At 53.0% G+C, this 23,396-nt stretch overlaps 1 protein-coding gene across 2 annotated transcripts; it reads right to left on the bottom strand.

The window, feature by feature from the left end:
* Nucleotides 1-259: 259 nt before the first annotated feature.
* SPI1 (Spi-1 proto-oncogene) lies at nt 260-23,090 on the bottom strand. Of its 2 annotated transcripts, none has more exons than XM_032165980.2 (5): nt 22,845-23,090; nt 20,173-20,272; nt 3,480-3,667; nt 2,474-2,636; nt 260-950 (listed from the first exon to the last, which is right to left on the bottom strand). In XM_032165980.2, the coding sequence occupies exons 1-5, from the start codon at nt 22,887-22,889 to the stop codon at nt 631-633; spliced, it is 816 nt and encodes a 271-aa protein (XP_032021871.1). In that variant the 5' UTR covers nt 22,890-23,090; the 3' UTR covers nt 260-630. The 2 variants fall into 2 exon arrangements, with proteins under 2 accessions (XP_032021871.1, XP_032021872.1); XM_032165981.2 differs by having other exon boundaries at nt 20,173-20,269.
* Between the last annotated feature and the right edge of the window lie 306 nt (nt 23,091-23,396).

The following is a 23,396-nucleotide window of genomic DNA, read 5'->3' as shown; positions in this document are numbered from 1 at the left end:
AAAAACAACTATGGGGAGTAGAGAGCTTTTAAATAGGATCTATTCTCCTAATCACAATTGAGGACTCGTTCTTTCCACCAAACTCTTAACTGCTGGTCAGGCGCTCTGTGTCATTGGTCCTCGTGTTCCCAGGGGCCAGCATTGGGTACAGTCCTCAGTAAACACCCGATGGACAAATGACAAAAAGAGAGACGTCGCAGCACACAAGGGCCAGAAGAGGCACACAACAGATTTCAAAAGAGACTCTGTGCTGCAAGGGGATGGACTGAGAATAACTTTACTTGTTTTCTGGGAGGAGGTGAATGGGTGGGTGGGGTGAGAGGGGAGATCTGATTTACAGACGGACGTGAGACTCCCAAGGCTGTACCCCGGGTCGTCCTCAGCAAGGTCGCCCCGGTGGGGTCCGACGCCCAGGTGGCCCTCCCGGAGCCGGGGCGGAGTCCTGGAGGGAGGCGAAGCGGGACGTGGAGGGGACTGGAGGGGGCGGAGGGGCGGGTGAGGCGAGGCCCGGCCCGCCACAGTCCTGCCTCTGGGCCCCGGGAGCGTCCTCTCCCTGTGTCCGGGCCGGGCGAGGGCTTTAATGCTATGGCCGGCGGGGAGGCCCGGCGGGGCCCGGCGGGGGCTGCGGGCTCAGTGGGGCGGGTGGCGCCGCTCGGCCAGGCCCCCGCGGCCCAGCACTTCGCCGCTGAACTGGTAGGTGAGCTTCTTCTTCACCTTCTTGACCTCGCCCGTCTTGCCGTAGTTGCGCAGCGCGCGCGCCATCTTCTGGTAGGTCATCTTCTTGCGGTTGCCCTTCTGGATGCCCCAGCGGTGCGCCAGCGCCTCCTTGTGCTTGGACGAGAACTGGAAGGTGCCCTTGTCCTTGTCCACCCACCAGATGCTGTCCTTCATGTCGCCGCTGCGGAGCAGGTCCAACAGGAACTGGTACAGGCGGATCTTCTTCTTGCTGCCTGCGGGGGGAGGGCCCGGTGGGAGGGGGCCCGGGGCCCACATGGGAGCCGCCCCCCCGCCGCCTTGGGCACGCACGGGGACCCGGGGACGGGGTGGCCGGGAAGGGCAGGGGAACGGCTGTCCCAGCCCGCGCCGGGCGTGCACACACAACGCACCCACACTCACACACACACACACACACCTGCTGGCGCGCACACACCCGTTCACACACACCCACACACACGCACTCACCCCCCACGCTCACACACTCGCACCCCCACAATGCACCAAGTGTACACACATGCTCACACACCCACATAACGCACCCACTCACCCACACCTGCTTACACTCATGCTGACACATCACGCCCACACCCACTCACACACGTGCTCACACAACGCACCTTCTCACACCCACACTCATGCTCAAACACAATGCACTCACACGTGCTCACACCCACACACCTGCTCACACGTACACACATAATGCACCTGATCACACACGCGCAGTCACACACATGCACACACAATGCACGTGCTCCCACACACTCAGACTCACACCCACATGCTCACACACTCATTCACACACGTGCTTTCACACATACACACACCTGTTCGCACACCCACTCACATACACACCCGCTCACACACGCAGGTGCTTAAGCCTGTCCTCACCCCCTCACACACAGGAACACACACATGCTCACACACGCTAAAACACATATCCACTCACATACATGCACAAACCTCACATAATACATACATGCTCACACACCCCAGCTCACACCTTGCTGCTCACACACACCTGCTTACATACACCCTCAAACATGTCCACACCCACTCACACATCCACTGACACACACCTGCTCATACACTCATGCCCGTTCACACACTTATATCACACACTCACTTATATCACACACATCCCTGCTTACACACACATTCACACACATACACCTGCTCACACACCTGCTCACTCACACATATCACTCACACATGCCTGCTTACCGCCACTGACATCTACCATGCTCGCATCCCTGCTCACACAGGCACACCCACACACTGCTGACACCCACTGACATGAGCATACGTGCACACCTGCTCACACACACTGAAATACATTCATGTGCTGACAGACACACAAACATGGCCACACCCACTCTCAGCCACACCAGCTCTCACGTTCAGCTTCTCACACACCCACTCACACAGCCACTCGCACACACGCACCTGCCCATACCTGTTCACACACACCCTCTGCGCACTTGCTCACACACACCCAGATCTACACACACTCATGGCACAGAGAGACACACACAACCTGGCACACTTCGTGGAGATGCCCGTATGCACTCACAACAGATACACACACACATAGAGACAGCCACAGACAGCCCCACAAAACACACACATTGGCAAACATGCACACACACACACACGCAACTCGGTGGCAATGGCTGCTGGGTCAGTTGGCCTGGCTGGGTGGGGGCAGGGCGCAGACACGGCCAGGGTCGGGGCCAGGGTGGAGGGCCAGGTGCCCCACCTGTCTCCCCAGGCAGGAGCCCAGGTCCGGGCTCCAGGCCATCCGCCTCGCCATCAGACACCTCCAGTGGGGGGCTCTGCCGCTCGCCCTCCTCCTCATCTGAGCTGGGCTGGGCTGGGGACAGGGATGGGTACTGGAGGCACATCCGGGGCAGGTAGGAGACCTGGACGGTGGGGGAAAGAGATCAGAGTCAGGAAGGGCCCGCTTACAGCTCAGGGGGGCTGGGAGGGAGGTCAGCTGGGGAGAGAAGGAGTGCAGAGGGCAGGGGATGATGGCAGGCACAGGAGACTGGGGGAAGGCCAGGGAAAAGGGGGGCCAGTTGAGGTGCTGCACATAGGGTGCAGGCTGTGGGGCGAGGGGTGCTGACATCCAGCCCACTCAGCCCTCCCAGCTGGGCCTCCTGGTTTACGACTGTGGGCACCGGGGAAGTGGTGCCTTGTTCTCCTCCCTGCAGAGGTGCTGTGTGGACCCCCATTAGGCTGGGGTCAGAAGTGGGTGTGCTGGGGGCCGGTGCGTTGGGTCTGGAAGGGGGTTTCATAGGTGGGGTGATGAGTGAGTGGAGGGACCCTGGAGGTCAGTAGGGGTGGTAGAGGTCAGCAGAGGTCACTGATCCAGGTTAGGGTCAGTAGGGAGGGTCACTGGGGAGAGGCAGGGTCAGTAGAGGTGTTCAGTGACTTGGTGTGGGATCCATGAGGGCTAGTGAATGGGGGTGGCAGACAGTGAGGCCCAGGAGGGCCCACAACAAGGCGTTGGGGTGGGGAGGCTCGGTGAGGGTGCGAGAATTATCTGGGGTCTCTCCATACTCGGGGTGAGACGAGATAAGGGGTGTGGGGTCATGAGGTCACTCGGGGGGTCAGGTGGCAGCCGTTGGGGCTCCAGCCGCCGTTGGCTCTGTGGGGCAGGAAGCTGAGTTGGGTAAGAGCCTGTGTCAGCTTCCTGTGAAGCTCCCGGGCCCCACCACAGGCCTGGCAGTCTCCTGGGGGACGGGGCAGGCGGTGGCACGCACCTGGTGGCCAAGACTGGGATGGGGTGGCACCATGGGGGTGTCGAGGACGTGCATCTGCTCCAGCTCCATGTGGCGGTAGAGCTGCTGCAGCTGCGGGGGCTGCACGCTCTGCAGTTCCGTGAAGTTGTTCTCGGCGAAGCTCTCGAACTCGCTGTGCACGTGGTGGGGGTGGAAGTCCCAGTAATGGTCTGTGGGGGACAGCCAGGCAGTATGGGGTGAGCTCAGGGTTGGGCAGGGCAGGACAATGTTATAGTAACATTAAATAATACTGCCAGGCCATATGGGGCCTCACCATCTCATTTAACCCTCGCCACCTGCATGGTTACGCTAGGACTGCACTTTATAGATGAGGACACTGAGGCTTCGAGTGGCCACATAGCATGCCCAAGGTCAAAAGCATCCGGGTCAGAGCCAGGACTCAGGGCTGAAGCAAAGCTCGTGTTCTCAGCAATTCCATCCTGATTCCTGTGCAGTCACACAGACCAGCGTCTGATCCTGGCTCTGCCATTTACTTGCTGTGTGAGCTCAGGCACAAATGTGGCCTCTCTAGCCTCAGTGGAGTTGCCTGTAAAATGGGGATCACAGTTATTGGGAGAATACGAATGAGTACACATTTGTAAAACACCTTGCACCAGAGCCGGCCCTCAGGGAAAGTTGATTCCCCTCCCATCCTGTTAAAACCGCCCGGCCAGGGCCGGGCACGGTGGCTCACGCCTGTAAACCCAGCACTTTGGGAGGCCGAGGCGGGCGGATCACGAGGTCAGGAGATCGAGACCATCCTGGCCAACGTGGTGAAATCCCATCTCTACTAAAATACAAAATATTAGCTGGGCGTGGTGGTGGGCGCCTGTAATCCCAGCTACTCAGGAGGCTGAGGCAGGAGAATCGCTTGAACCCGGGAGGTGGAGGTAGCAGTGAGCCGAGATCGCGCCACTGCACTCCAGCCTGGCGACAGAGTGAGACTCTGCCTCAAAAAAAAAAAAAAAACCTCGCTGGGCGCAGTGGCTCACACCTGTAATCCCAGCACTTTGGGAGGCCGAGGCGGGTGGATCACGAGGTCAGGAGATCGAGACCATCCCGGCTAACACGGTGAAACCCCGTCTCTAGTAAAATACAAAAGAATCAGCCGGGCGTGGTGGCAGGCGCCTATAGTCCCAGCTACTCGGGAGGCTGAGGCGGGAGAATGGCGTGAACCCTGGAGGAGGCTACAGTGAGCTGAGATTGTGCCACTGCACTCCAGCCTGGGCGACAGAGCGAGACTCCATCTCAAAAAAAAATAAAGAAAAGAAAAACACCTCCCACGGGTCCCTGAGCTCCCTGGCTGCCCACAGTCTCTCTCTCGGTCTCACGCACACACACACACTCACATGGCCTTGTCACATGGCCAAGGTGTGACAGCAGAGTCACAGGGCTGACATTCCTCACACACTAGAACTTGTCCAGGCACACGGTGGCCCTTCCTCTTCAAAGCCATGACCTTAAGCAGTGGTGTCTGTGTTCCCATGAGGTTCCTGGGACCTGAGACTTTCCTGGAAAACCCCCTGTGGGTCCCTTCAGGGTCTGCGGTGGAGGGGACTGAAGTCCAGGGAGTAGCCCCACGCCACCGAAAGCCCTGTGTTGGAACTGGGGAAGATCTTCAGCACGAGCACCTTTTCCAGGAACAAAAACTGCCACACATCTGCGGGACTTCCTGGGCGCCATTTGGGGTCCAGAATGAAGCGTGGTAATAAAGTGACAAGATCGGCTGTCTCATGTGGGCCGAAGAGGGCGCCTATGAGACTCCAGGTCCAGGCAGTGTCTCTGGGACAAGTCCACCACCAGCCATGCGTGTGTGTGTGTGTGTGTGTGTGTGTGTGCGCGCGCGCGCGCGTGTGTACGAAGGTGTACACATGCCTGCCCGCCTCTCTCTTTCTCTCTCACACAAACACGTACTCACACATCCCTGATAGATAATGATGACTTTCGGTTCTGGACTGGATCTCGGAGTACTCGCTTTCTAAACCTGCTCAGCGGTAGTTTTGCAATCTGACCATGGACAAGACATTTTTTTCTCCTGGAGCCTCTCATTCCCCACTCTAAAAGTCAGAAGTGCACCTGAGTAGTTACCGAGGCCTTGTCTACATGTATAATTATTTGGCTTCACAGTCCAGACAGCCCAGACTCCCACCTTCAGGAAGCCACATGGCAGAGAGGAGAGAAAGGCAGAGCTGGGCTTAAGTTCTGGCTCTGCCATTTACCACTGTGTGACAATGGGAAGGTCATTCTATTTCTCCAAGCCTGTGTCCTCATCTGTTAAATGGGGCTGACAGTTACACCCATCTCACAGGCTTGTTTTCAGAAGCAAATGACCTATTGCTTGCAAAGTGCTTAGACTAGAACTTGGCACAAAGTAAGACCTTGATAAACATTAACTTCATCATTATATTATTAATAATAATAATAGTTTGTTCTAAAGAGCCTAGATTCCCACTGAGTGTGGTTACACCTATAATCCCAGCTACTCAGGAGGCTGGAGAGGGAGGATCACTTCAGCCCAGGAGTTTGAGACCGGCCTGGGCAGCATAGTGAGACCCTATCTCTACAAAACATGTTTAAAAATTTGCCAGACATGGTGGCACACACCTGTAGTCCCAGCTACTTGGGAGGCTGATACAAAAAGATCGTTTGAGCCCAGGAGTTTGAGGCTGCAGTGAGCTATGATTACATCCACGCCTCCAGCCTGGGTGACAGAGTGAGACCCTGTCTCTCTCTTTTTTTTTTTTTTTTTTTCTGTGATGAAGTCTCACTTTTGCCCAAGCTGGAGTGCAGTGGCACGATATCGGCTCACTGCAACCTCTACCTCCTGGGTTCAAGCGATTCTCCTGCTTCAGCCTCCCAAGTGGCTGGGAATACAGGCACGTGCCACCATGCCCAGCTAATTTTTGTATTTTTAGTAGAGATGGGGTTTCACTATATTGGCCAGGCTGGTCTTGATCTCCTGACCTCGTGATCTGCCCGCCTCAGCCTCCCAAAGTGCTGGGGTTACAAGCATGAGCCACCGCACCTGGCTGCGACCCTGTCTCTTAATAAAAAAGTATTCAGTGTGCAGGGGGAGGGGCTTAACAAAAAAAAATTTTTAACTAAAAAAAAAGAGCCTGGATTAGCACTTGAACAAGCATAGAGCGAATGCTTTTAATACATGTTTCTTTCCTCTTGTTCTCCCTGCTCCTGGCCACCTTAGTCAATGGCCCAGAGAAATAATTTTAGGGGACCATGTTGTCACTGCAGTTGAAGCCCAAGCATGGCACCATGAGGGCAGGGACTGGTTTTGTTCACCTCTGTCTTCCCAGTGCCTAAGTAGAGTGGGCCCTCAACAAACATTTCCTGAATGAATCAATCAATTATTGCCTCTTTTTTAAAATAAACATGTCTTTCTAGGCCAGGTGCAGTGGCTCACACCTGTAATCCCAGCACTTTGGGAGGCCGAGGCGGGCAGATCACCTGAGGTCAGGAGTTCAAGACCAACCTGGCCAACATGATGAAACCCCATCTCTACTGAAAATGCAAAAATTAGCTGGGCATGATGGTGGGCGCCTGTAGTCCCAGCTACTTGGGAGGCTGAGGCAGGAGAATCGCTTGAACCTGGGAGGCGGAGGTTGCAGTGAGCCAAGATCACACCACTGCACTCTAGGCTGGGTGACAGAGTGAGACTCCATCTCAAAAAAAAAAAAACAAAAAAACAACTCTTTTTAAATTGAGATGGAATCTCACTATGTTGCCTTCAACTCCTGGGCTCAAGTGATCCTCCCACCTCAGCCTCCCCAAATGCTTGGATTACAGGCATGAGCCACCAAGCCCAGCCGAATCCCAGCCTCTTAAGAAGCCTCTCAGGCCGGGCTTTGGGAAACCAACGTGGGCAGATCACCTGAGGTCAGGAGTTTGAGACCAGTCTGGCCAACATAGCGAAACCCCGTCTCTACAAAAATATAAAAATTAGCTGGGCCTGATGGCAGGTGCCTGTAATCCCAGCTACTCAGGAGGCTGAGGCAGGAGAATCCCTTGAACCTGGGGAGGCGGAGGTTGTGGTGAGCCGAGATCACGCCACTGCATTCCCACCTGGGCAATAGAGCAAGACGCAGTCTCCAAAAAAAAAAAAAAAAAAGCCTCTGAGACGCTCCTCTGCAAAATTATCTAAACCTGAAGCCAAAACAAAACAAAACAAAACTTAATTTGCATTTTCTTTTCTTTTTTTTTTGAGACGGAGTCTCACTCTGTCGCCCAGGCTGGAGTGCAGTGGCACGATCTCAGCTCACTGCAAGCTCCACCTCCCGGGTTCACGCCATTCTCCTGCCTCAGCCTCCCGAGTAGCTGGGACTACAGGTGCCCGCCACCACGCCCGGCTAACTTTTTTGTATTTTTAGTAGAGACGGGGTTTCACTGTGTTAGTCAGGATGGTGGCGATCTCCTGACCTCGTGATCCACCCGCCTCGGCCTCCTAAAGTGCTGAGATTACAGGCAGCTGGCCTTAATTTGCATTTTCATCTTGCAGTGAGCTAACAAGATCCCGAAACTCTCCTTGCTGTGGGAGAGTTTGCTCTGTTCTTTAGTGAGGAGGCTGTCCTGGGGCTCTGGGATTTGGTGAAATGATTCCTCTCCAGTTGTTGATCCCTGCTTCAGCCCCTCTTCTGGCTCTGCCCATTTCTGCCTTCCCCTGCCCAAGTTGGAGTGCCCTGGTATAATGCCCTTATGGATCCTGCCTATCAAACCCCCATCCCCGAACCCACTCCCACTCCAGGGCTGGAGGGACCCTGAGTGCATGCACCCCTTAGGTGTGGGCTAAGAGGCACCCAACTGCTCTGTTTTCCTCCCCACCCCCACCTCTGTTCCGGCTCCACGTTAGACCCACGGCGTCACTGTGATGGTCCCAGCCTGAGGCCAGCATTTCCCAAACCTGGTCTCAGTCCACCTTCATCCGTCACTTGGAGAGGCTGGAAAAGCCTGTAAATGTGGGGTCCTGCTGGAGACCCACTGAAGCAGAAGCACTAAGGGGAGCTGGGAATCTGCATCTAAAGCCACCCAAGGAGGTTTTGTGCTCACAGAAACTCTGCAATTCCACCCGGGGTCTCCTGAAGAGGCTGCAGCTGAGACTCCCGAGCTACAATTAAGGTTTCAGAAGGCCCAATGGATACCTCACCTTTACCTGTGATTTAGTGCTCAGGCAATTATGTAATAAATACTGTCTGGTAGGCAGAAATATTCCAAATACAGAGCCCTCTGTGAGAACACAGTACAAGGAACCCCTCCTAGTGCAGAGGTCAGCACTCCTGGGCTCTTTGGACCCCATTTCCGGATGACTCTTTGAGAACAAATTGCTTTATTTCTTTGTGTCCCTTCACTGGGCCACCCAGACCATCCATTCAGGGGTCACCCATATGCCCCCTTAGCATGACTCTCAGCTCCTCGAAAGAATATAATGTCACTTGCATAACATCTGGACATGGCTCCGGACCCTCATTTCTGCAGACCGGTAGGCACCCAACAGGCAGTAGATCTCAATCGCTATTTGATTAAATGATCAACAAAAGTTAGCTTTTAGTGTATTTTTTATATACCAGACACTGTGCTAAGGGTTCAATCCACATTATCTCGTTTAATCCTAACCCTAGCTCTCAGGAGGTGGCCACTACAGTATAAGCTATCTTTTGCATAGGAGGAATCTATGGCTCAGAGAAGTTAAGTCCTTTACAGCAGACAGTGATAGAATCAGGACCCAAACCCACCTGTATCTGACCCCAAGGACTGAAATCTTACCACTATACCATAGCACCTCTGAGAAACAAGATGACTAATGAAAACTTTAAGTAAGACCTGTGGTGACACTGAGAGATTTTTTATTTCATTTTTTTGAGACGGAGTCTCACGCTGTCGCCCAGACTGGAATGCGGTGGCGTGATCTCAGCTCACTGCAACCTCTGCCTCCTGGGTTCAAGCGATTCTTCTGCCTCAGCCTCCTAAGTAGCTGGGACTACAGGCGCCTGCCACCCCGCCCAACTAATTTTTGTATTTTTAGTAGAAATGGGGTTTCACCATGTTGGCCAGGCCGGTGTCAAACTCCTGACCTTGCGATCCCCCCGCCTTGGCCTTCCAAAGTGCTGGGATTACAGGCATGAGCCACTGCACCCAGCCAACACTGAGAGATTTTAATGAGTACTTTTATCCACCTGATCACCATCATTACCCATCACCTGTCATTCTTCATCCACCCTACATCCATCCTTCATCCCCCCATCATCCACCCATCTATCCTTCATCCATCCATTCATCATGGAACCATTATCCATCCAACTACATCATCCAGCCAGCCAGAAATGACCCATTCATCTTCATCTCTCATTTCCTCCCTCTAAACCAGTTCTCAATCTGGGGCCAAAGTCCTACCCACACATCTCTAGTCTTACTCAGTTTTTTGGTGTCACTAACACCTGTACGTCACCAGTGTAAAAATAAAATCATATTCAAAACAAACCCACAAAAAATGTCAAGGCTTAAGTGTCATTCAGCTGACCTTATCTCCTCAGAACGCAACCTCCAGCCTGAAGCCCTGGGCTCTTCCCAGGGGAGCAAAAGTGTGATCAAAACAGAGAAGAAAGATGAGGAATCAGGAAAGGAGGGGCCAAGAAAAAAACCTTCTCAGAAGATCATAGACCACTAGACTAGGGCTCCCAAAGCCCAGCCTCTCCTGAAAATTATTCAGACGTAGAAACAGGTTCAGAGGTCGAGGCAGGTGGATCACCTGACGTCAGGAGTTCGAGATCAGCCTGGCCGAGATGGTGAAACCCTGTCTCTACTAAAAATAGAAAAAAATTAGCTGGGCATGGTGGCAGGTGCCTGTAATCCCAGCTACTCAGAGGCTGAGTCAGGAGAATTGCTTAAACCCAGGAGGCGGAGGTTACAGTGAGCCGAGATCACGCCATTGCACTCCAGCCTGGACGACAAGAGTGGAACGCTGTCTCAAAAAGAAAAGAAAAGAAAAGAAACAGGCTCAGAGAACAGAGAACTGAAGGTTTCGTGGCACTTGTTACTCTCTACCTTGGATTCTAATTATTAGAGTTTTAATTCTTTCCCTTGTTACAAAGATGGAGCTTGCAGAACCTGTGTTTTATTCATTCCACAGCATCTAGCAATGTGCCTGGCATATAAAAGATACTTAGTATATATTTATTAGATGGATAGGCCAGTGCAAGATGGAGGGCTTGGTAGGTAGAGGGAAGAATAGTTGGAAAGGTGGCTAAGTGGATGATTAGATGGGTGTGTGAATAAATTAATGAATGGATAGATGGTTAGTGCTATGAAAGGATGAAGAAGTATATGGAAATTGGATGGATAGATGGATGGATGGATGGATAGAATTCACATTTTGGAACTCTTTTCTTCATTAATCCTATTGTAGGCCAAGCACGGTGGCTCAAGCTTGTAATCCCAGCACTTTGGGAGGCCGAGGTGGGTGGATCATTTTAGGTCAGGAGATCGAGACCAGTCTGGTCAACATGGTGAAACCCAGTCTCTACTAGAAATACAAAAAGTAGCCGGGCGTGGTGGCGTGCACCTGTAATCCCAGCTACTTGGGAGGCTAAGGCAGGAAAATCACCTGAGCCTGGGAGGTGGAGGTTGCAGTGAGTCGAGGTCACACCACTGCACTCCAGTCTGGGAAACAGAGTGAGACCCTGCCTCAAAAAAAAAAATAAAATCCTATCGTAAATAGCAAAGTCCAGCACACTCATTAGTATAGCTTCTAATTAAAAAGAAAGAAAGAAAGAAAATAGCAGGTGTTGGTGAAGGTGCAGAAAAATTAGGATACTAGTATACCGTTGTTGGAAATGTAAAATGATGCAGCCACAATGGGAAATAGATGATGGTTACATTTTTTTTTTTTTGAGACGGAGTCTCGCTCTCGCCCAGGCTGGAGTGCAGTGGCGCAATCTCAGCTCACTGCAGGCTCCGCCTCCCAGGTTCACGCCATTCTCCTGCCTCAGCCTCCTGAGTAGCTGGGACTACATGCTCCCGCCACCGCGCCTGGCTAATTTTTTGTATTTTTAGTAGAGACGGGGTTTCACCATGTTAGCCAGGTCTCGATCTCTTGACCTTGTGATCCACCTGCCTTGGCCTCCCAAAGTGCTGGGATTACAGGCATGAGCCACTGCGCCCGGCCGATGGTTTAACTTTTAATAAAACTAAAAATAGGCTGGGCGCATTGGCTCACACCTGTATTCCCAGCACTTTGGGAGGCCAAGACGGGCAGATCGTCTGAGGTCAGGAGTTCGAGACCAGCCTGGCCAACATGGCGAAACCTGTCTCTACTAAAAATACAAAAATTACCCAGGCGTGGTGGTGGACACCTGTAATCCCAGCTACTCGGGATTCTGAGACAGAAGAATCACTTGAACCTGTGAGGTGGAGGTTGCAGTGAGCCGAGATCGTACCACTCCACTCCAGCCTGAGTGACAGGGTGAGACTCCGTCTCAAAAAAATAAAAATAGAATTAGCATATGATCTAGCAATCCTCCTTCTGGGCATATATCCAAAAAAATTGAAAACAGGGCCTTTCCACACCCTTCTTCATAGCAGCATTCTTCACAAGAGCCAAACGGCAGAAACACCCCAAGTGTCAGACAGCTGGATACGCAAAACGTGGCACACGCGCAAAACGTGGCACGCGCATACAATGGGAATATGATTCAACCTTAAAGATGAAGGAAATGCTGACACATGCTACACCATGGGTAAATGGGTAAGCCTTGAGAACATTATGCTAAATGAAGGCATAAAAGAACAAATACTGTATGAATCCACCCATGTGGGGCACCTACAATAGTCAAAGTCATAGAGACAGAAAGTGGAAGGGGTAGCTGCCAGAGGCTGGGGGGAGGGAAAATGACGAGCTGTTGTTTAATGAATACAGAGTCTCCGTTTTGAAAGATGAAAATAATTATAGGGATGGATGGTGATGATAACGTGAATATATTTAATATCACAGAACTATACACTTAAAATGTAAAGAAATGGTTAAGATGGTTTTAAAAATGTTTAATACTATGTGTATTGTACCACAATTAAAAAAGAGTAATAGGCTGGGCATGGTGGCTTATTCCTGTAATCCCAGCACTTTGGGAGGCTGAGCCGGGTGGATCACCTGAGGTCAGGAGTTCAAGACCAGCCTGGCCAACATGGTGAAACCCCGTTTCTACTAAACATACACACAAAGAAATTAGCCGGGTGTGGTGGAGCGCCTGTAATCCCAGCTACTCGGGAGGCTGAGGCGTAAGAATCACTTGATCCCAGGAGGCAGAGGTTGCAGTGAGCCGAGATCACGCCACTGCCCTCCAGCCTGGGTGACAGAGTGAGACTGTCTCAAAAAAGCAAACAAACAAACAAACAAAAAGCGTAATAAACAATAGCAAATCCTGTGAGCCCTTCAAAATCTATCTTGAATCTGTCCCCCCCCCCCATTTCTGTCTCTGTTGCCACCACCCTTGTCCAGGTCACCACCATCTCTTTCCTGGATTATTGCAAGAGTTTCCTCAATGTTCTTTTTTCCAGCTCCTATTCTTGCCTCTTTTCCATCTGCTCTCCACCCAGAGTGACCTTTTAAAAAGCTTATTCAGTTGAATCATGAGACATAGGGAGAAGATACTAAAAACTTCCAGAGAAAGAAAACAGAGAGAGAGAGAAAAAAAAAAAGCAAATGAAACAAATGAAAAGCTAGGTTAATTATAATAGAAATTTAAAAGAACATGGAGTGGTATCAGACTTCATAGGAAAAACTCTAGTAACCAGAAGACAGTAGAAAAATGCTTTCCAATTTCTAAGGGAAAAAATGATTTTCAATTTAGATTTCCATACACAGCCAAACTATGATTAATCAAGTGACAGCACAGAATAAAAGACATGAGGCAAAACACAAAATAAAACCATCACCACCACAACAAAAACCTCACCTCCCACACACCCTTTCTTAGGAGACGACCATGATAACAAATCTGTACAAAACATTTGCTATTTCCAGGCACTGTTCTAAGCATTTGACATACAGTAGCTCGTTCAGTCCTACAGCAATCCTGTGAAGTTTGTATTGTCATGAAGAAGTTGAGGCACAGAGAGGTTGGAGATCTTGCCCATTGTCACCCGGATAGCAATGGAGGAGATGGGGGGTGAGTTTCAGCAGCCTGGTTTCAGAAGAAGGGTTCTTACCTCCTTGCTACATTTCCCCTCAGAAATATGGGGATGAGGCCCCGGGGACAGTGGCTCACTCCTATAATCCCAGCACTTTGGGAGGCTGAGGCCAGCGGATCGCCTGAGGTCAGGAGTTTGAGACCAGCCTGGCCAACATGGTGAAACCCCACCTCTACTAAAAATACAAAAATTAACTGGGCATGGTGGCACATGCCTGTAATCCCAGCTACCCAGGAGGCTGAAGCAGGAGAATTGCTGGAACCTGGGAGGTGGAGGCTGTAGCGAGCTGAGATTGCACACTGCACTCCAGCCTGGGCAACACAGAGATTGCACACTGCACTCCAGCCTGGGCAACAACAGAGAGACACCGTCTCAAAAAAAGAAAAAAAAAAAAAAAAGGCCAGGAACGGTGGCTCACGCCTGTAATCCCAGCACTTTGGGAGTCCGAGGCGGGCAGATCACTAGGTCAGGAGTTCAAGACCAGCCTGGCCAACATGGCGAAACCCCATCTTTACTAAAAATACAAAAATTAGCTGGGCGTGGTGGCGGGTGCCTGTAATCCCAGCTACTCGGGAGGCTGAGGCAGGAGAATTGCTTGAACCCAGGAGGCTGAGGCTGCAGTGAGCAGAGATCACGCCACTGTGCTCCAGCCTAGGCGACAGAGTAAGACTCTGTCTCATAAAAAAAAAAAAAATTAAAAGAAATATGGATATGAGAAAGTACAGGTAAAGAAAGGATGCCATGTGGCTCAGCTGTGAGTAATAGCCACATGGTCGTAACAGTGGAAAATTCAAATACTGATTTAACAAATGTTACCATATACAGTAATGAATTGGGGATGTGTGGAGAAATGTGAGTGTGTGTGTGTGTGTGTGTGTGTGTTGTGAATGGCTAAAGTTGAATTCTGATTATACAAGTAAATAAAATATATTTCAAACTGAAAAATCAAGCTGCCTGATACATCAAAGGCACTCAATAAATGTTTGCCAATAAATAATGCTCCAAGTCTCTATTTCACATCTTCATTTGTACATTTACATAGCACTGGAATAGAAAGACTGGAGGCCAGGTGCGGTGGCTCATGCCTGTAATCCCAGCACTTTGGGATGCTGAGACAGGTGGATCACTTGAGTCAGGAGTTCAAGACCAGCCTGGCCAACATGATGAAGCCCCATCTCTACTAAAAATACAAAAATTAGGCTGGGCTCAGTGGCTCACGCCTGTAATCCTAACACTTTGGGAGGCTGAAGTGGGTGGATCACCTGAGATCAGGAGTTCAACCAACCTGGCCAACATGGTGAAACCCCGTATCTACTAAAAATACAAAAATTAGCCGGGCATGGTGGCAGGCACCTATAATCCCAGCTACTCAGAAGACTGAGGCAGGAGAATCACTTGAATCCAGGGTGGAGGTTGCAGTGGGCCAAAATCGCGCCACTGCACTCCAGCCTGGGTGAGAGAGTGAAACCCTGTCTCAAAAAAATAAAAATTAAAATGTAAAAATTAGCCAGGCGTATTGGCATGTGCCTGTAGTCCCAGGTACTCAGGAGGCTGAGGCAGGAGAATAACTTGAACCCAGGAGGCAGAAGTTTCAGTGAGCCAAGATTGCGCCACTGCGCTCCAGCCTGGGTGACAGAGCGAGACTCCATCTCAAAAAATAAATAAAACCCCCAAAATATGTAAAAATAAAAGTTAGAAGATTTTGCCCAGGCGTAGTGGCTCACACCTGTAATCCTAGCACTTTGGGAGGAGGTGGGTGGATTGCTTGAGCCTAGGAGTTCGAGACCAGCCTGGGCAACATGGCGAAACCCCATCTCTACAAGAATACAAAAATTAGATGAGCATGGTGGCAGGCGCCTGTACTCCCAGTGAATCGGAAGGCTGAGGTGGGAGAATCACCTTAGTCCAGGAGGTCAAGGCTGCAGTGAGCTGTGATCATGCCACTGCACTCCACCCTGGGTGAGAGTGAGACTCTATCTCAAAAAAAAAAAAAAAAAAAAAAAAAAAAAAAAAAAAAAAAAAAAAAAGGCAAGGCGTGGTGGCTCATGCCTATAATCCCAGCACTTTGGGAAGCCAAGGTGGGAGGATCACCTGAGGTCAGGAGTTTGAGACCAGCCTGGCCAACATGGTGAAACCCCATCTCTACTAAAAAAATACAAAATTAGCTGGGCATGGTGGTGCACACCTGTAATCCCAGCTACTTAGGAGGCTGAGGTAGGAGAATCACTTGAACCTGGGAGCCAGAGGTTGCAGTGAGCCAAGATCACACCACTGCACTCCAGCCTGGGCAACAAGAGTGAAACTCCGTCTTAAAAAAAAAAAAAAGATTGTAAATGTATTTAAATTTTCAGCACACACACATACACAGAAGGTTATTCAGATCATGGTCATGTCATTTCCCTGCTCAGAACTCCCCAGTGGCTTCCCATGGTGTGTATGATAAAATCCAAATGCCTGCCATGGCCTTCGAGCCCTGCGTGAGCAGCTGACCCCTTTGGCTTCCCTTTCTGTCCCCTGCCCTGTGCTCACTGGCCTCTCTGGTCCTCTGTCAGGGTCCTTTCTGCTTTTGCATTTTCTGTTCCCTTTACCTTGAATACCTCTCCCCTACCTATGGTCACATGTGAATTACAAGTTCCTTCTCTTAGCTCAGCTGCCACCTCAAAGGCCTTCCCTGACCACTCAGATGAAAGCAGCCCCCCATGTAGACACTCCGCATTACATCTGCAGAAAACGGTCTGTTTGTCTGATTCTTTTTTTTTTTTTTTTTTTGCTGGAGTCTCGCTTTATCTGTCACCAGGCTAGAGTTCAGTGGCGCGATCTCAGCTCACTGCAACCTCCACCTCCTGGGTTCAAGCGATTCTCCTGCCTCAGCCTCCCGAGTAGCTGGGAGTACAGGTGGGTGCCACCACCTGTATTTTTAGTAGAGATGGGTTTTCACCATGTTGGCCAGGGTAACCTCGATCTCTTGACCTCATGATCCACCCACCTCAGTCACCCAAAATGCTGGAATTACAGGCATGAGCCACTACGCCCAGTCTGTTTGTCTGATTCTTTATATCCCCATCCCCTCGCTGGAGGGTGAGCTCTGTGAGAGCAGTGGCCTTGTCTGGTGCTCATCATGGACTCCCCAGAGCCTACAAGAGTGTCTGATACTCAGAGACTATTTAATGGATGGAATAGGGAGGAAAAGTGGATCAGATGGGAAGCGGCTGGCAGGATGGACGAGTAGGTGGGTGGATGGGAGGGTGAGTGCATGGATGTGGGGGTGGGTGGCAGGTTGGCTGTCCCCTGGGTCAGTGGAAAATAATCCAGTTGGTCTCTCACAGAGTCCTCTGTGCTTTTCCCACTCCCCAGCCGCTTTGTCCCTCCTGCCTTGAGGAATGCAGTGAAGCTAGCAGGGGCCTTGTCCTCTGCACGTTACCTTACCTCATAGATTACATGCCTTACCTCGCTGAATCATCACAGCCCTAGGAGGTAAGTATTTTCATGCTTTCAGTTTTATAAATGGGGAAATAGGGACTCAGAGAGGTTATGTTACTTGCCCCAAGTTTTCACAGCTGGTGAGTGATGGAGCCAGGGCTGGGCCAAAGCTTTTTCACTAAGCTTTGGTACCTAAAAATGTGGACAAAGAGGACATGCAGGAATTGATGGAAGTGTGTGTGGGTCTCTATGGGTGAGTCTTCAGACAATACCTTCCAGCGGTGTAAAAAGGGACAGCCCGGCCGGGCGCAGTGGCTCATACCTGTAATCCCAGCACTTTGGGAGGCCGAGGCAGGCGGATCACCAGGTCAGGAGTTCGAGACCAGCCTGGCCAACATAGTGAAACCCTGCCTCTACTAAAAATACAAAAAATTAGCTGGGTGTGGTGGCAGGTGCCTGTAATCCTAGCTACTTGGGAGGCTGAGGCAGGAGAATCGCTTGAATCCGGGAGGCAGAGGTTGCAGTGAGCCAAGATTGTGCCACTGCACACCAGCCCGGGCGACAGTGCGAGACTCCGTATCAAAAAAAAAAAAAAAAAAAAGGACAGGCCAGGAGCGGTGGTTCACACCAGTAATCTCAGCACTTTGGGAGGCCGAGGCAAGTGGATCACTTAAGGTCAGGAGTTTGAGAGCAGCCTGGCCAACATGGTAAAACCTCATCTCTACTAAAAATACAAAAATTAGCCAGGCATGGTAGTGCATGCTTGTAATCCTAGTCAGACGCAGAAGGACTGGACAGCTACTTGGGATGTTGAGGCAAGAGAATTGCTTGGACCCAGGAGGTAGAGGTTGCAGTGAGCCAAGATCAGGCTCCAGCCTGGCCAACAGAGCAAGACTGTCAAAAAAAAAAAAAAGAAAGAAAGAAAAAGAAAGAAGAAAGGAAAGAAAGAAGAAAGAAAGAAAGAAAGAAAGAAAGAAAGAAAGAAAGAAAGAAAGAAAAAAGAAAGAAAGAGAAAAAGAAAGAAAGAAAGAAGAAGAAAGAAAGAAAGAAAGAAGAAAGAAAGAAAGAAAGAAAGAAAGAAAGAAAGAAAGAAAGAAAGAAAGGGACAGCCCAAATGCCCTGATTGGCAGTGATTAAGCGAGGGACAGGGCCAAGGCCGAGGACACCTGGGAACACTGATGGAGTCTCTGGAGGAATTGGGGGTTCATGACCAAAATGGGGTGCCCAGGCATCCAATCAGGAGTCATTCCTAGAGTCCCACCCGAGATATAAGGAACCTGCTTGGGCCCTGAGCCACGAAAACACATGCTTTCTCTAAAGTGCTCACTCCATCAGGCCCAGCCCCAGGCTCACTGGTTTCCAGCTATGTGGGCAGCGCCCTCATATTACAGGAAGGAAAACTGAGGCTGCAAAAGGCCGGAAGGAAATGCACCCAAGCCCCGTGAACTGAAGAGGGATTGGGCCGGGGAGAAGGCGTCCTTCATGCAGGAGGCCCGACAGCACTGTTTGTGGTGACCCGAGCCACCAGGGGGCGCCTGTCCCGGGGCCCAGCGGGACCTCCTGGAGTCCTGGAACTGCGTGGGAAGGTGGGTGCGCGGTCTCTGGGTCCCCCAGACCGGGCTCTTCACCCTGGTAGGGAGAGCTGGGGATGGAGTTGGAGGAGGGGGACTTTCTCTCTACATTGCCTGGGTTTCCCACCGAGAGGATGTGTTTTTTATATAATTACAAATAAGCTTGAAGGAATTAAAAAGGATATTTTAAAGGCTTTCTAGCCCCGAGAGATTCTAAAAGATGCCTGTGTGTTCCCAGCTGTGACCTGGGGGCCTATCCGCCTACCCCTGGGATACGGCTTCCAGTCTGAGTTCCAGATGAATCTGGGGCCCTAAATGTGGACCAGGCACCTGTGGATCCCTAGCTGGGCCCATCAGGTTGAGACCGCCACAGGTGCATCTGCAGAATGGAGCTACAGGCATGGCTGGCCGCAGGGGTGGCCTTCGGGAGTGACACCTTCCTAGGCTGTGGGCCCTCTGAGGTGCAGACACCCCAGTCGCTGGTCTGCCCGGGTCCCAGACGCCCTGAGGAATTCCCCAGTGCCGACTCACCCACTGACTGGGCCGCATCACTTTGGGTCAGGGATGTCTACATCACTAAGCCGAGATCCACTTTGGGCAACCTCCCGCAGCCCCTGCTCAGGTCCCAGGCACCTAATGCCTCTCTCCCATCCCCTGAATTTGCTCCAGGACGGAGGCTGGGCTGTGGGGCAGACAGTCAGACCCAGAAGGACTGGACAGACAGAAGGACCCCACACCCAGGGCTCTTCCTCCCACCTCAGCAAACTGGGGACCTCCGCCTCTGCGGAACAAGAGGTCCCCATAGGGTTTCCTTTGGCCCAGCAGTTCCCAGTTAGGGGTGATGTTGCCTCCCGGGGGGGATCTGTCAATGGGTGGAGACATTTTTGGTTGTCATGATTGGCCATGCCCCTGGCATGTGGTAGGTAGAAGCAAGGATGCCACTAAGCTTCCTACGGTACCCGGGACAGCCCACCCAGGAATCACCCCACCCAAAATGTCAGCAGTGCCACGGTTAGGAAACCCTGCCAACCACACATGGCAGGGAGTGCGGATGCGCCAGCAGGGAGTTTGGGTCAAAGAGAGTGACGAGAACAGAGAGGAGGAGGTGAGTAGTTAGGCAGGGGCAGAAAAAAAAAGCACAGGACCCGAAGCGGACAGACCTGGGTTCCACCCAGCAGCCATGTGACCTTGTGCAAGTCTCTTAGCACCTTAAGCCTGTTTCCTTGTTTATAAAAAAGACCACAAGGACAGAACCAGCAGATAACCATGGAAGAAATGAACCCTGCACCTTGACATACTGCAGAGGCTCCATAATGGAGGCTCAGGTGTGGGGTGCAGCGATGAGGCCGCAGTTCACTTCCTCTGAGAGCAAACTTGATCTGATTCTCAGAATGCCAAAGAAGTCCTGGGAATCATTTATTCTTTTTCTCTTTCCAGACCCCAGGAGCCCAGGCTGGGCTGAGGGATGGGGGCATGGCAGGCCCCATACTCACCGCTGTGGCTTTCCCCATCACTGCTGAGATAGGGGTAATACTCGTGCGTTTGGCGTTGGTACAGATCCGTGTCATAGGGCACCAGGTCTTCCGATGGCTGCTGAGAGAGGAGGTTTCAGGGCCTGCACCATGGTGGGGGACCCCAGCCAGGCCTGCAGCACCCCCGCACGCTGGGTCCCCATCACCTTCCCTGGCTCAGTGGCTGCATTGGGCCTACAGCCCTCCCTCTGCCTGGAATTGGGACAGAGAGCGGGGCAGGGGACCCAGGAGGCCTGAAAAGGGGTGACAGGGACCTTGGGAGTCAGAGGTCAGAAGAGGACTAGGGTCCCCCTGTGCTGGGCTACTCCCCATAGCCACCTCACGCTCACACTCACACTCATGCCTGTGTGCCCCCATCCTCATCCCACACACCTCTCCTGGTCACACTGATGTGCATGTCCACACGATCCCTGTGACACCCTCACACTCATAATCCCACACGAGGACTCACTCTCACAGCCCCCACCCACTCCCATGCAGGCGCCTGCACACTGTCCCTCACACACGCATCTTCATACCCCCTCAGAGGTCACCCACCTCACTCAGCTCATGCGCACACGCAGTCTCCTTGATTGACACTCGCATGACACCACGTTCCAGCCATCGACATACATACACCCCCAGAGCCACTCACATTCCACCCGCACACTCACCCGCACGACACACACTCGCCTGCCCAGCCCCACTCTCGCAGCCTGTGCCTCTCACACAGCGTGGGCAACAGTGGCGCCACAATGACCCTCCACACTGATGGCTGGTGCAGGGGTCACCCAGGCAGGCTTAGGGGCTGAGTGCATGGAGGGCCTTGATCCCCTCACTCTCCCTCCTGAGTCCTCCCTATCTTCTTCCTTCCCTCCTCACTGCGCCCCCGCCCCCGCCCCGTCTCCTTCGCTTCCTCCTCCCCCTCCTCACTCCCCTCTGTCCCCCTTTTCTTCCCCCTCCTCCCTGTCTTCCTTCTTTCCTCCTCCTCTTCCTCCCACCTCCCTCCCTCCTCCCTGTCCTCCTCCCCCTACTGGCACAGACACAGGGCCGTGCACACCCAGGAGCCTTCCCAACAGTCATCAGGCCTCCCTGCCCCCGCAGTGTGTGGCCTAGGATTGCACAACCGTCACTGTGGCCCTCAGGGCTGGGCTTGGGGGACTGGGGCTGCCTTGGGAGCCCACCCTACCAGGAGACACTCAGAGTGACCCTGGAGCTTGCAGAGAGGGCTGGGGGTGCCTAGGGATGGCCCAGGGAGGTCTGCCACCTGTCTAGCTCCGCCTGGAGTTCAGGATTGAGAGGTCAGGGGTCAGAGACAGTGGGCCTGTGGCTTTCTTGAGGCAGAATTGGCTCTTCCTGAGACAACCTCCGTCACCCTCTGCCTGGCCGCCCACTTGGTGGTCCCAGGTGGGAAGGGGTGTCAGGGTGTGGATGCCACAGCAGGCTGGCTTGTCCTGCCTGGTCCTGCCTGCGGCTGGCCAAGTGAGGAGGCCAGGAGCCCAGCACTGAACCTGCCCCTCTGGGTTTCCAGGTATCGCAGCCTCGCTGCAGGATGTCAGCCCGGCTCTGGTCGGGTTGGTGTGATGTCAGGCCTGGGGTGCCTCCCAGCCTCCTGGGGTGGCTCTGAGCCGGGCCACAGTGGGGGAAGGGAGCTGCCTCTAGACCAGGAAAGTGGAGTCAGGTGGGCAGCCTGCCAAACCCTTCCCGGCTCCCCTCAAGCCTCCTCACTCCTGAGAAGTCATGGGGTGGGAAAAGGGAGAAGGGTCCTCTCAGAGGGACCCTGGTCTGACACCTGCCTAAGGCTGCAACTGTCACTCAGAGTGAAGAGCAGTGGCGACCTGCCCTTCTCTTCTCGGGGTCCCCTGGGGCTCTCACTTCTTCACCCCCAAGACCCAGTCCCTGCCCTTGTCCCAGCCTCAGCCCCCACTCTAACTTGTCACATGCTCACCCCCGGTCCCACCCAGCCCCAATCTCAGTCCCGGCCTTGTCCCAGCCCTGTCCCCTGCCGTGCCTCTCCCTCAACTCCAGCCCTGGGGCCAACCCTGACTGCACTGTCTCAGCTCCACTCCTGGCTCCTTTCCAGCCCAGTCCCTGTCCCCTGTGGGTACCCCTGTGGGCCCATGACCCCGACCCTTTGGTCAACAATCACGTCCTCTGTGCCAGGCCCCAGACTGGGCGTTGGGGACGCAGAGTTCCATCAGCTTCGGTCTCCAGGAGCCCCAAGGCCATGGGCCAAGACTTCTGCCTGTTGCCTCCTGCCTTCAACCCCTTCCTGTCCAGGGGACCAGCCTCCCCCAAGCCAGTCCCCCCATCTCCCTCCTCTACCTCTCTACCGCCACCCTCACCATCCTCAGCCCAGCACCCTCCCCAGGAGCCCCGGCCTCCGCCTGCCACCCGAGCCCTGTCTATAAATAACTGTTCAGGCCCCACCGATCACAGCCCCACCGTGGGCCCGGCCTCAGCCCGCCAGGGCATGCTCCGAGGAAGCCAATGGTCCCTTCACTGGGTCTCAGGCCAGGAGTTCCAGGGAGGCAACCCTGACTTCCCACTGATAGCAAGCCAGGAGGGCAGCGGGTGGGCTGGCGGGTTCGTGGGCAGGCAGGCAGGCGTCCGAGGGCCACGGGTTGGGCTGGTGGAGGAATCCTGGTACTCACAGGGGGGACGAGGGGAAACCCTTCCATTTTGCACGCCTGTAACATCCAGCCGGGCTCCAAGTCGGTCAGATCCCCGGCCTCGGTGGGGGCCAATGCAGGGCCCCTCAGGATGGGGTGCCCCGTCGGGGGCTGGACGGTCGTGGGGCGGGTGCAGGGCTCAGGCCTGCCCCCTGAGCTACAGGAGCCCTGGGTGAGCCCCCTCCCTTGACATTGCAGGGCCAGCACAAGTTCCTGATTTTATCGAAGGGCCTGCCGCTGGGAGATAGTCCCCTTGGGGTGACATCACCGCCCCAACCCGTTTGCATAAATCTCTTGCGCTACATACAGGAAGTCTCTGGCCGGCTGGGGCAGGTGGTGCTCAAAGGGCTGGCCTGGGAAGCCATGGGGTCCAGGCCCCCTGCCCAGAGGAAGCTGGGACTGAGAGGGATGACTTTGGGGGCTAAGCTGGGGAGGGAGGATGGGAGGGAGAACGTGTAGCTCCGCCACACCACTGGGAGGCTTTTGCTCTAACCCAACACATGCCTGCTTCTTTTGAGATCCCTATGTAGCCAA

This window comes from Hylobates moloch, unplaced genomic scaffold (genome assembly GCF_009828535.3).
Source record: "Hylobates moloch isolate HMO894 unplaced genomic scaffold, HMol_V3 SCAFFOLD_11, whole genome shotgun sequence".
In the NCBI taxonomy this organism is placed as follows: Eukaryota; Metazoa; Chordata; class Mammalia; order Primates; family Hylobatidae; genus Hylobates; species Hylobates moloch.
Note: the sequence above shows the minus strand (reverse complement) of the source record. Positions and strands in the feature narration are given on the sequence as shown.